Source organism: Strongylocentrotus purpuratus, unplaced genomic scaffold, assembly GCF_000002235.5.
Source record: "Strongylocentrotus purpuratus isolate Spur 01 unplaced genomic scaffold, Spur_5.0 spur5_scaffold_16, whole genome shotgun sequence".
NCBI lineage: Eukaryota > Metazoa > Echinodermata > Echinoidea > Camarodonta > Strongylocentrotidae > Strongylocentrotus > Strongylocentrotus purpuratus.
In genome coordinates this window covers 29,684,769-29,696,025 of record NW_022145601.1, presented here as the reverse complement: position 1 = coordinate 29,696,025, position 11,257 = coordinate 29,684,769, and the positions used below count along the sequence as shown (strand labels likewise).

At 37.9% G+C, this 11,257-nt stretch overlaps 1 protein-coding gene across 2 annotated transcripts in view; it reads left to right on the top strand.

Moving 5' to 3' along the window:
* Positions 1 to 5,922, top strand: part of LOC755028 (protein ELYS) — a 36,875-nt gene extending 30,953 nt beyond the window's left edge. For both annotated transcript variants that reach the window (XM_030987244.1, XM_030987243.1), the window contains 5 exons: positions 1,651 to 1,970; positions 2,249 to 2,579; positions 3,034 to 3,186; positions 3,794 to 4,088; positions 4,977 to 5,922. In XM_030987244.1, the coding sequence (XP_030843104.1) occupies positions 1,651 to 1,970; positions 2,249 to 2,579; positions 3,034 to 3,186; positions 3,794 to 4,088; positions 4,977 to 5,187 (1,310 nt within the window). In that variant the 3' untranslated portion in view covers positions 5,188 to 5,922. The remainder of the gene's footprint in view (positions 1 to 1,650; positions 1,971 to 2,248; positions 2,580 to 3,033; positions 3,187 to 3,793; positions 4,089 to 4,976) is intronic.
* Positions 5,923 to 11,257: the final 5,335 nt, after the last annotated feature.

Sequence of the window (11,257 nt, the reverse complement as noted above, 5' to 3'; positions counted from 1 at the left end):
AACAGTTACTAGACTTCTAGATCTAGTACTAGTCTAGATCTAGGTCTAGATTCTAACTGTTAGATTCTATTTTCTGTACGATGGCATGATAAGGAGGGGGGTAGGTTTGATCTGCTTACCATGTACCAACAATACTATTCCAATAAACTCCACGAAAATTCCATAGGCTTGCACTTGGCAGGTCTAAAATGAAAGTGGACTCCAACTCCAAGTCAGAAAATTAAATTTAAAACTTTGTGAACTACAAGAAAATTGTAGATGTAACACTAAACAGTTGAAAAGTCAATGTTCTAAACGTGCAAATAACTTAAGTCAGATATTTAACATGAACACAAGGTCAAAATTAGTCTAGGTTCTAACTTAGACTAGCGTAGTTATAAATGTTTATAATGCAGTCGTTGAACTGGAACTGATTTTGCACTTGCACATTTCTGTTTTCAACAGGATGAGAAACAATTGTAGAGTTATTCTGTTTCAGCTAGCAAATGATCCATTTGACTGTTGGAAATATCCAAGAAATCATCAATATCATCATCATGTGTTGGGGTTTGAGTAGGACTAGTCTCAGGCCTACTTTGCTGGTCTGGCTGTCTGTGATCAGCCGGTCCTTCTTGAACTTGTAGACCAAGAGCTGAACATCTTGTGTCACTCATCTTCCTTTTTTGTTGGTCGCTTGTTTGGGCATAACGTTTGATGCTGGTTTCAGATCTATGTCCTGAAACAGTCATTATGTCCATCGAAGGAAATCCAGCATGATCAAGTGTGGTGATCGACATTGCTCTCAAGCAATGATTCATGTATTTAATTTAGTCGAGCACCCTGCTTCATTGCTGATTCATATGATTGTCTTCATCATAGTTCCAAGAGTGTGAATTCCGACTCGAGCATTGTGCAGCTTTTCTGGGTTTTTGCCACAGATAAGGCAGTTTTAGTTTAGACTTACTACTCCCAGGAATTTTGAACATATGTCCTCCTTGGCTATTCAAGCCATTGTCCGGGTGATTTTTTTTTTAGCTTTGGCGACTATACGGATATAACAGTGACCATTTTGTTCACTCAGAACAAAGTCATCAGCCTTCATATCATGCAAATTTTCTTTTCCCCTGCTCGCAAAAAGGGTCATAATGTCGATGGAAACTTTACGTTGTAGTCCACATGGAGAGTCCTGGTCTAGACTGTCTTGAATCTTGTTCATGTCGGTTGCAATGACAGGATTATGATGTTTTACGCCGGCTTTCCCCTCTTTCTTGAGTTTCCGAAGAACAGTTTTGAACACTCGACCAGACTTCGCAAAGTTGGTATCCTTAATTTAATGTCAATGTCTCTGCATACCATACCTCAAAGCCTGTTGAGATTTCTTACTGTATGACTCACTATTTCGTGATTTCACACCAGCATAAAATTTCCTAACAGTTGGTCTAGCGCTTTCAAGTCCATGTCGGACAGTTTGTCAAAATATATGTTTCTTGCAGCTTCCCAATAATCTTGGAATACTTTCAGACTGAATTTTAGTTGCTTAATACAAAATATTGTCTCTTATCAACGTAAGATACATGTAAGGGGTAAAAGCCGGTGAAAATCAAACATACTTTCTGTTCCTTCCATTTCAATCTTGATGAATCAATCAACTTTGCATGTATGATTTTGCAGGACTGGACGTGAAGCGTGAACCATCAACAGTTGTGCCTCCAGGCTTCTACTTCCAGCCATCACCACGGAAACCTATCCACCCCCTTAGCCCATTCCAATTCAAGGAGAAATTCACCCCAAGGCTACCCAACAGGGATGTCCCAAGCCCCTCCTCCGTTCCTCTGCCATCGCCCCCGAGGGAGTCGAGAGACTTTGATGTAGAGCAGGCCTTCCTGGAGAGGGATCCACCTGTTTCTGATGACTGGCAGCTCACCTTTGAGGCGGAAGAGACGGAAGAAGAAGAGGATGAGGCTGTTGTTGTCGCAGAGGGACAGACAAAGGTGATAATGATGATGATGAGGAGGAGGAGGAGGAGGAGGAGGAGCAGGAGGGGGAGAGAGAGAGAGAGGGGGGGGGGGGATGATGATGATGATGATATTTATGATGGTGATTGTAATGATAACTTTGGATGAGGATGATGAGGGTAAGAAGATTGGTGATGATATTGATCATGAGAATGATAGGGTTGGTCATGAGTGATGACCTATGGATTATACCAATGATGTCAAGTGTGTGCACTGATCCTGACTCCTCTGTTTTAACTTTCCTCGAAATCCAGGTGCGGTTCGGAGAAGAGGAAGTCTTTGAGATTTCTTCGTTTGTTCCCAAACACATCCGGGAGGGCGTTCACATCCAGACCTCACCCATGGTTGGCGCGACGTCGGACTACCTACAGCAGCAGACCATGAAAGCGGAGGTCGCTGAGATGTCGGTCCAGACCACTCCAGGTCTGGCGCTCAGAACACGGGAGGTGGAGAAGACGCCCCCTAGGGTTCCCTTCGGTGAGACTCTGAAGCAGACAGAAGGGGCGCATCGTGAGGAGGAGCAGGAATTGACAGAGGAACCAAGGGATGCAAGCAAGCTGGATTCGCCTATGGATGTTCAAGCGGGTATGGATAGAGATTCCAAGTCAATCATCTTAAAAAGTTGGAATAAAGCTTTAGGTAACACCACTCAGGTTTAAAATGGCATTGATGATGATTTCTTTTTAACTTTTGGCACTGATTTGTTCTAGTACAGTGATAAAAAGTGATTTTTGTAAAGCCAAATATGCTATAAGTGCTGCTGTGGATTTGTTTTCATGACATACCATCACTATTCAATTTGCTTATGTATGTCTCCAGGATACTATAACTAAAATTCAAATAAATTGTAATTCCTCCATTGTTATAATTGAGATTAAAGTTTTACATTACATGGTCAAGAAAGAAAATATTAAGAATTGTTTCCCTCTCTCTCTCTCTCTCTCTCTCTCTCTCTCTTTCTCTCTCTCTCTCTCTCTCTCTCTCTCTTTCTCTCTCTCTCTCTCTCCCTCTCTCTCCCCCCTCCCCCTCTCTCTCTCAGATATCATATCACCCCCTAAACCTCCCAGTTTGATGATACCGACCCCGCCCGAAGGGAATGAGACCCCAAGGAGATCCCCAAGGTCTCCGGTGACTAGGTCCATGACATCAAGATCTAGTCCAAGGACCAAAGACAAACAGGAACACAAGAAAGGTGAACTTTTATTACCAAGTAATTTGAAAAATATCTGAATGGATAATTTCATATAAGTATGAATCTGGGGAGCGTTTTATCAACATTTGTCCGCCAACAACTGCAGGTGCTGACTAAATTTGACCAATCAGAGGCCTGGAAAATAGTCCTAATTGTTTCATGAAACGCCCCCCAGTTTAAGTGTGACGTATTAATGTCACTAAAAGATCACCACTAACACAAATCTAACAAATAAATAAAAAATCCTTAAGAAAGAGTGGCAGAGATCACAAATTCTCTTCACTAAAAGTCAAAGATTCCACTTTTCTTGAAATCTCATGATATTGAATGCATAATGCTTGTTAGATAAAACAAACAGTAAAATTGTAAACTTTTGGTTACATACACTTCATTTTAATAATGCAGATGTTGAGATCTCTATTGACAGTTTAAAGACAACAGTATGATGAGACTTATTTGACTCTCTTCTTTCTTTCTTGGCAAGGGTGCTTCAGAACTTTTTTTAATTTTTAAGAGAATTGCAGATATCCCAAGTCTGACCCACCATCATAGTCTACCCATCAGTATTGATTCATGTGTTGCGATTATTTTGTTTCTCATCCCACAGAGGAGCCGACCACGCCCGCTCAACCCTCCTTTATCTTCTCCCCGCCCCTCACAAGATCCAGAGGGCGTCGCTCAGCCGTAAGGATCATCACCAAAGAAACGGCTCCGCCCGTTCCTCCCTCCTTCAGCCAGACGGCTTCAGAGACCATCCTGACTGTTCCCTCCCCATCACCCCTCCCTGGGGAGTCACTGATGGGGGGTAGGGGGATCAGGAGCGGGAGGAAGGGGCGAGGAGGAAATGCATCCATGACACAAGTTAAGGAGAAGCCTGCAGTGACCCCCAGTAGATACACAAGGTAAGAACTCCATTCTCGTGTTTCACAAGACATGCGCCACCAATGATCGTTCCATGAGAGGCACTCGCTGGTCAACAAAATTTGTTTTAATCCGGTGGTATTGCGCCTATTAAAGGCTATGTCTTGGCTCCTCATCTCGCCGATAGTATCGATTTCACAAGATGTCTCGCTAGAAAGCTCTTCGTGAAACGGTTTAAGAAGTTCAGGGACATCTCCGTAGTTGGCGGATACTGTCTTGTCGTTGGTTTCGAAAAACAAGACCCTGATTTGTCGAGAAAGTTGTCGACCCATCTCCCCAAATTACAGCGCTAGAGTGACTGTCGCAACTGAAGCGAATGAGGGCGCAAGGATTGTGAAACGCGAGAATTACATCTTCATCATTGTTTTCCTCTCCTAATACTTACCTCAATTGGGATGTATTATATTTCTTCCTTCAGTTTTAAAATAAATGTGTGTTGACTACCTGGATCTGCTTTATAATGGGATCAATTAAATGATATCTCCTTTTCTCTCTTTCTTAATCTCTACACCTCTCTACGGCTTTGTATTCCTTCTCTCAAGATTTCTCTTTTTCTTGCGATGCTTAGACTAAAAGTCATCCACTCGTCATCGCTCTGTATGTTCTTTCATTCTCACAATACTGTTCAGAGATGTCAGTCTTCAGGCTTTTGCCCGATTTTCCGGCCCAGACAACTTCCCATTTCAGGCTTTTTCAGGCTTTATATTGTACAGCACATATGGGGCGTGTTATGGCTTCTTTTCAGGCCCAGTGAGTAAAACTGACTGGCATCCCTGAATGTTATAAAAAGGAAAGAGAAAATCAATGTGGAATCAGAGTTTTATCCACTTGTCTTAATCTACTTCCCTCTGTATTTGCTATCTTTTCAGACGTTCATTGGCCGTCTCCCACCTCCAATCCCCTTCTGAGGCAGACAGCGTGGTCCTGCTCTCTCCAGCCCCCACGGAACCAGAGGGCGACGCCCTGCTGGATACTTCTCTGAGGCGTAACCCTCGCAGGGCGGTGCGTGTGGCGCCCCATTCCATGACGCTCCGAACACCCCAAGAGAAGAAGAAAGTCCGCAAGCTCAAGGCGTGGTAGTGGAAGTGGATTCTATCTGCTTCTCGTAAAGTCTTACCTTTAACTTCTTAGTGCCCCCCCCCCCCCTCCAAATTGATATGTGCTCCAGTGGACTTGTGAAGCTACTTTTTCTTGAAAATGGGCTGCCAATTTGAAGGGAATTCAACCCCCCCCCCCCTCCCTCCCTTCTCCCTGTGTAGATATACCACTGGATCTACGCTTCAAGCCTTAGGCAAGAAACAAGGTCCTCTGACCTATCCAACAGCACTTGTGCTTTAATTTGGTCTTATATCTGGAACACTAACTTTCTTATACTGTTTGTCTATCTGCAAAATATGCGAGTGCCTAGTTATAATATTGCTTTGAGCCTGTCATGAACAAATTGATTAATATGATATATATGTTAATAAACAGTATATTGATGTAGCTCAATGAAGTTTAGTAAATACAATACAATACATGAATATTAACTGTTTGTGTGCAAATGCCAGACAAATGTACTTTTCTGTTATATTCGGAAGAGACTCATCTTTTTTTTTTTTTGTAATCCTATCTATTCCATTATATAGGATAAAAGATGAAAGCCTTACAACGGAATATGATTACCGGTATACAAACTTCAATGAAAGTGGAGTGTGTTGTTTCGTCTGTCCTGTTCGTAGTACATTTTTAAATACTGTCAAATTTGAAAGTATTAATGCATATTCTATCATACCTTTGAAAGGATGAGGAAAAAAATTATATTTTTCAAATGAGTGTGTCTTTCTGTCTTTTGCCTTGGCCTGTTGTTTGTTTTAACATATATATTGTTTTTCCCTTAGTAATTTCAAATATATTTCTATTTTTCCTGTTATTTAGACAAACTGTAATGACAAGTATGTGCTTTAATTTAATAGGCCTACATGTTCGCTGTGTCCAGTCTTGTGCACACATTAATCAATTTATTCCTTGAAATGCTAGAGCGCTTAATGGCAGTCGTGCTAAAGCCAGGGTAATTATTTGGGAGCGCCTTGAGTGTCATATCTGACAGATACGAGTGCTATACAAGAACCCAATATTTTTATTACCATTAATCGCATTTCCACCAAGTCTGGTGTCATTAAATATGGTCTTGTGCACATGGAAGCCGACGACACACTCCCTTTAAAGGGATCCGGTAACTTTGTCTCAGATTGTGAAACAAAATTTGGGATTTAGCTCATGCTGCAATGATAATTATAAACTTTTAGGTCAGTCAGGAACCCTGTGACTTTTACAAGCCGATCGCCTGTCTGATTATCAAGATATTTATGATTGGAATTACAAATTTTGAAAACACTTCAGTCTATTGGGGAAAACGAGTATGGTAAAACCGGTCATTCAAAGATTTTTACTTTTTTGAGGCACTTCTTGATCATTTTGAAGTGCAATTTATTTAGGGCTTCAATATTACACCATATCACAGACACTAATAACACATAGAGCCGTGTATCTCAGATTTAACATTGTTAAATGATCCCTTCTTAAGGTCAAGTCCCATAATTTTGCGTGTGTCACTTGTTCTGTATCGTGATTTCTAATTTAGTGAGATTTTGTTTAAATACCTTTCTAGATTCTTCTTTTGAATCGTCTAAATTGATTATTTGCTTATGCTTTCCCTTGATTTAAGAATTTTGAGTTCTAAATAGGCCATTTAAATGGTGTACAGAAGAGCATGGAAATATGTTTTAAAGTTTACATGTACGAATAAAATTGTTGTAAATGAAATGAAGTATCTATGCCTGGTCATTTCTTTGATTAGGGGATAGGGGAGAAGGTTGGGATACATATTCAACATCCGACAAATGTTTTGTGCAGAGATTAAATTGTATTTAGTACGATAATAAGAGTGAAATACGATCTTAAAATACGATTTTTCATCTTTTTTTTTTAAACCCATAAAAACATCGGAATCGCATAGAAACATGGACAAGTAAACCCCCGCAACCATTTTAATGAAAGAGCAAACATTTTTCTGAAATTTTACTGGGCCAATGGGCCAATGTTAGTGTAGAGTTTTCGTGAAAATCTGATTTTTTAGGATACTCAGTCTGTTTTTTTGTGTCAAGAGGTTGGCATCTCTGTTTGTGTGGTTGAAGTATGTAATCTGGCTGTAACTCTTTGATATAAGAGGGGTCTCACTTTAAAGATACTATGTCCCATTTGCAGCCAACATCGAATTCTGTAGAGCTTTGCAGAAATTATGAATATGTCACGTATGTCCTATCTGAAATTTAAATGTAAGCAGTGTCCTAATATTAAAATTATGCAAGGAAACCTGTTTACTTCCTAGACTTCACTGGGTGAGTTTATCGGGTCTTGCCACTAGATATGTACATATCGAACCCCACTATACGAATGTGATTTTCGGGATGTCGCGTTTATCGTCTCTTCACGATTCAAAATAAAGGCCTTGTCTCTGCGAAGCTGCTTTGCGCCGTTTGACCCGGGTAGCAGAGAGTTGCTCGGAGGTCAACTAGGGCATAGCACATGGTGCGCACTATTTCGCTGAACCGGAAATTAGCCGGGGAAGGTCCAATTTGTATGTGGGGTTCAAAACAGCTTTGCATTTATCATGTCTCGTAATCATGATTCTGGCTGTATGTCACATTCAAAACACACCTTTTTGCGTCTTTAGATATGCCCATATCTAAAGACGTTTAAAAAAGGCTTTGCATTTATCACCTCCAAAATTTGCCTGAAAGACGTTTGAGAAACCTGATTCTAGGCAAAAATTTGGTCAATAAACGCACCCACTGTCAGACACTATTGAGTGACTGACTGATTGTAAAACCAGTGACCGTGTGCAACTTGATGCATTTGTGAATCTTGTGAGATGCTGGTTTTTTTTATAACAAATAACCCAAGCAAATAGACAAACTTTGATATTGTCATTACCAGCATGAATATCAACCACTCACAAAATTTGAAAATGATCATGTACAAATCTTTTCTGGCTTTACATCGTATACTAGGTAGTGGTGTGGTTCTTACACAAAACAAAATACTCAAGACAACAATATCTTTGCAATTCTATTATTTAGTCTGTATTTTGTTCTTTAAAAAATCTCTGCCCTTTGAATATTTACAAATATTAATGATTCTCCTGCTGTACATAACAGATTCTATCAAAATCTTACAAATAGGAAAGACTTATGTTTATCTTGCTTTCTCAGTTCTTTTCTCAGAGTACAAATTGCATAACAAAAACTCTGATCATTTAGTGATCAACATAATACATGTAAATACAATCCTTCAATCTTGCAACACAGATTTTTCAAACAGATATGCCTACACAATACAACAGTTATGGAATTACACATAATTTTAGATTTAACAGGAAACTGACTGAAACCTCACATGTTATTCAAAATAAGAAGGAAAAAAAAAATATACAATGCCACCTGTGCAGTGTTACCAATTCTCTAAATTTAATAATATTATCCATTATATAAAATCCATCTATATCTGTGTGTCACAACCTGACTGGTAAAGCATAAATCAACATTTTAACACAAGTCAAGAGAATGTAGAACATTATACACCGACATACATGTAGGACACAAATCTGCACAAGATTTTATAAAGGAGGTCAGGAGTGAGAAAAACCACTCTTTCCTCATTGAGCATCTGTAGAGCTAAATCAAGCTCAATTTTAAATCGAGGTTTCATCACTTTTGGATCCAAGACAATGCAAGTCTGCCCTCTACTAAATGCCAAAGGTTTTAAAGTAGAGGTTCATTGATTTAAAATATTTATTTAATTTGTATCATTGCATAAGGGAAGATTAGATGAATACGTGTATCAAAATTCCGCACATGGAAATATATGCAAAGTAATGATTATTATCAATTTCAAAACAATAAAGTACCCCCCTACTTTCGCACTTGGCGAGCTCTCCGAACACTGCTGAGATTTGTAATATTACTCAAGAGACCTAATTAGCATAAGCAGACGATGTCCCATAAGAATTTCGATTAAAGTCTACATTAACTTGAAATATAAAACATACATTAATGAAATAGGAAAACAAAAGTTTTAAAAAAAATGTTATGTCATGACAAATAAAATTCTCTTAACGCAAAACAAAATATATAAAACATTCCTTTGTATTTTCTGTCATTTAAATAAAACTAGATGATAAATGATGATCCTCTTTCCATTTTTGTAGTAAAAGGGCTTTTTCAAAAAAGGAAATATTTGAATTTACATAGAAATTCATCTACATTTCTTTAAAAAAAGAAATCCCAAATCATTTCTCCTGCACATTATTTCATACACATCATATGTTGCATTAGACAGTATATAAACAACAAAGCCAACCTAATACATCCATGTATTGGACACAATGCACAGTTCAGAGCCCAAATCGACAAAAATATACAAAGTAATGAAAATCTATATCTCTCATACATATATATAAAACAATAGTTGCACTTTCTCCTCACAAGTTAAGTAAAACAATGAAAAATGTCCATTTTTAATTTTCACTGTGTTTTTCTGGCTCTACCACACAGATTGAGAGGAAATACTAAATTAAAAGATTATTATTATTATTATTATTAGCACTATGTCTGCAAAAACTCTGTAAATAAAAGGGTATATTTTAATGCCCTCCTAGCTTTAAACAGAGGCAATGTAGCATTAAATGATTCATACTATCAGATTTATGCTGCCTGCACATAATCGGCTCACTGTACAGTCAAGAACACAATGCAATGTAATGTAATGTTCATAAATGTGAAGCTCTCATTTATCATTTCTTCTTTCAACTTCCAGTTTTATTCAGACCTTTCATCCCTAAAATAACTAACGAATAAGATAATAAAATTACATAAAACATTTATTTTAATGTCTGCACACCACTTTTAGATGTTTTGAGATTTGAACAACCAGCAATGCTTCTAAAAATTGGCTTCTGCCTTAGTACTGTAAAAGTATTGTATTGTCTGTTTGGAGCCAGGGATGGCTAACTCACACAGTGAGGTTCACTAAATGTGATTTTCAGCAAGATTTGGTTAATTTAGTTATCACTTTGATGATTTCAAAACCTCAAAACACACAATTATTGTTATTTACTACATAATGTAGCTTCCTCAATCGTTTCTTTTAAATTGCAAGCACATGACCAGAACTCAACTTAAACATCAAGTTCGAAATGCTATTAATCAGAATAGAAATAAATACAATGACAATTGCAAATTCATCTCAACTGAATAACAAATTGGTCCCATTACTACCACAAAGAGATAGTTCAAAAATATATGCACAAATAAATAGAAGATATACCCTAGATGCACCTGTGAAACATATAAATGCACATAATGTATTTTTCTGATTGTGCACTTCTTTGCTATGTATAATTCTGCTGTGACATGATCTTTGTTACTCTTATATTAATGAAAAAAAAAGAATTTCTGTGTTATAATAACAGATGAATTAATAATTTCAACTACCAAAATATACATATGATTCAGTCACAAAGACCCTGTGAAATAGTAGTCACATTTTTGAAAATTATAAAGATATATTCCACATTTGTCTGCAAAACTATACAAAGTTTACTAGCAGTGATCAACTTCCTCCACAAACAGTACATAGATGCTATAATAAGGCTCATTTGCTCATGACAATTTCAGGCTTTGAGTATTTATACTAATGAAACTCTGCAAAGCAGACAAAGAAGATTGACATGTTCGTGTTTGCACAGTCTGATTTGTAAAAACTTTGAGGAAATACTGCACATTTGTTTCAGTTTGTATTCAAGGAGGTTTATTAAATTCAACATACATTAACCCATCAGAGACAAAGCTCCACATTTCGTGGTTAAGCATATTGACTTTGAATCATAGTCCTGAAAACACATCAGACTCACAAGGAGAAAGTTCAAAATTTCACAATCTGTACCCTTATTTTGTACAGTAACTAGTGTCAACTGAAACCAGGAATTTTAATAAGCAAAATAAGCTTAACTAGGCAAAACAGTGAAGAATTTGAAATCAATCTTTTTCCCCATTGAAAGTTGGTAACTGTAGAATTCTATTGATATATTTTGGAAAGTGTCATGTAGCTA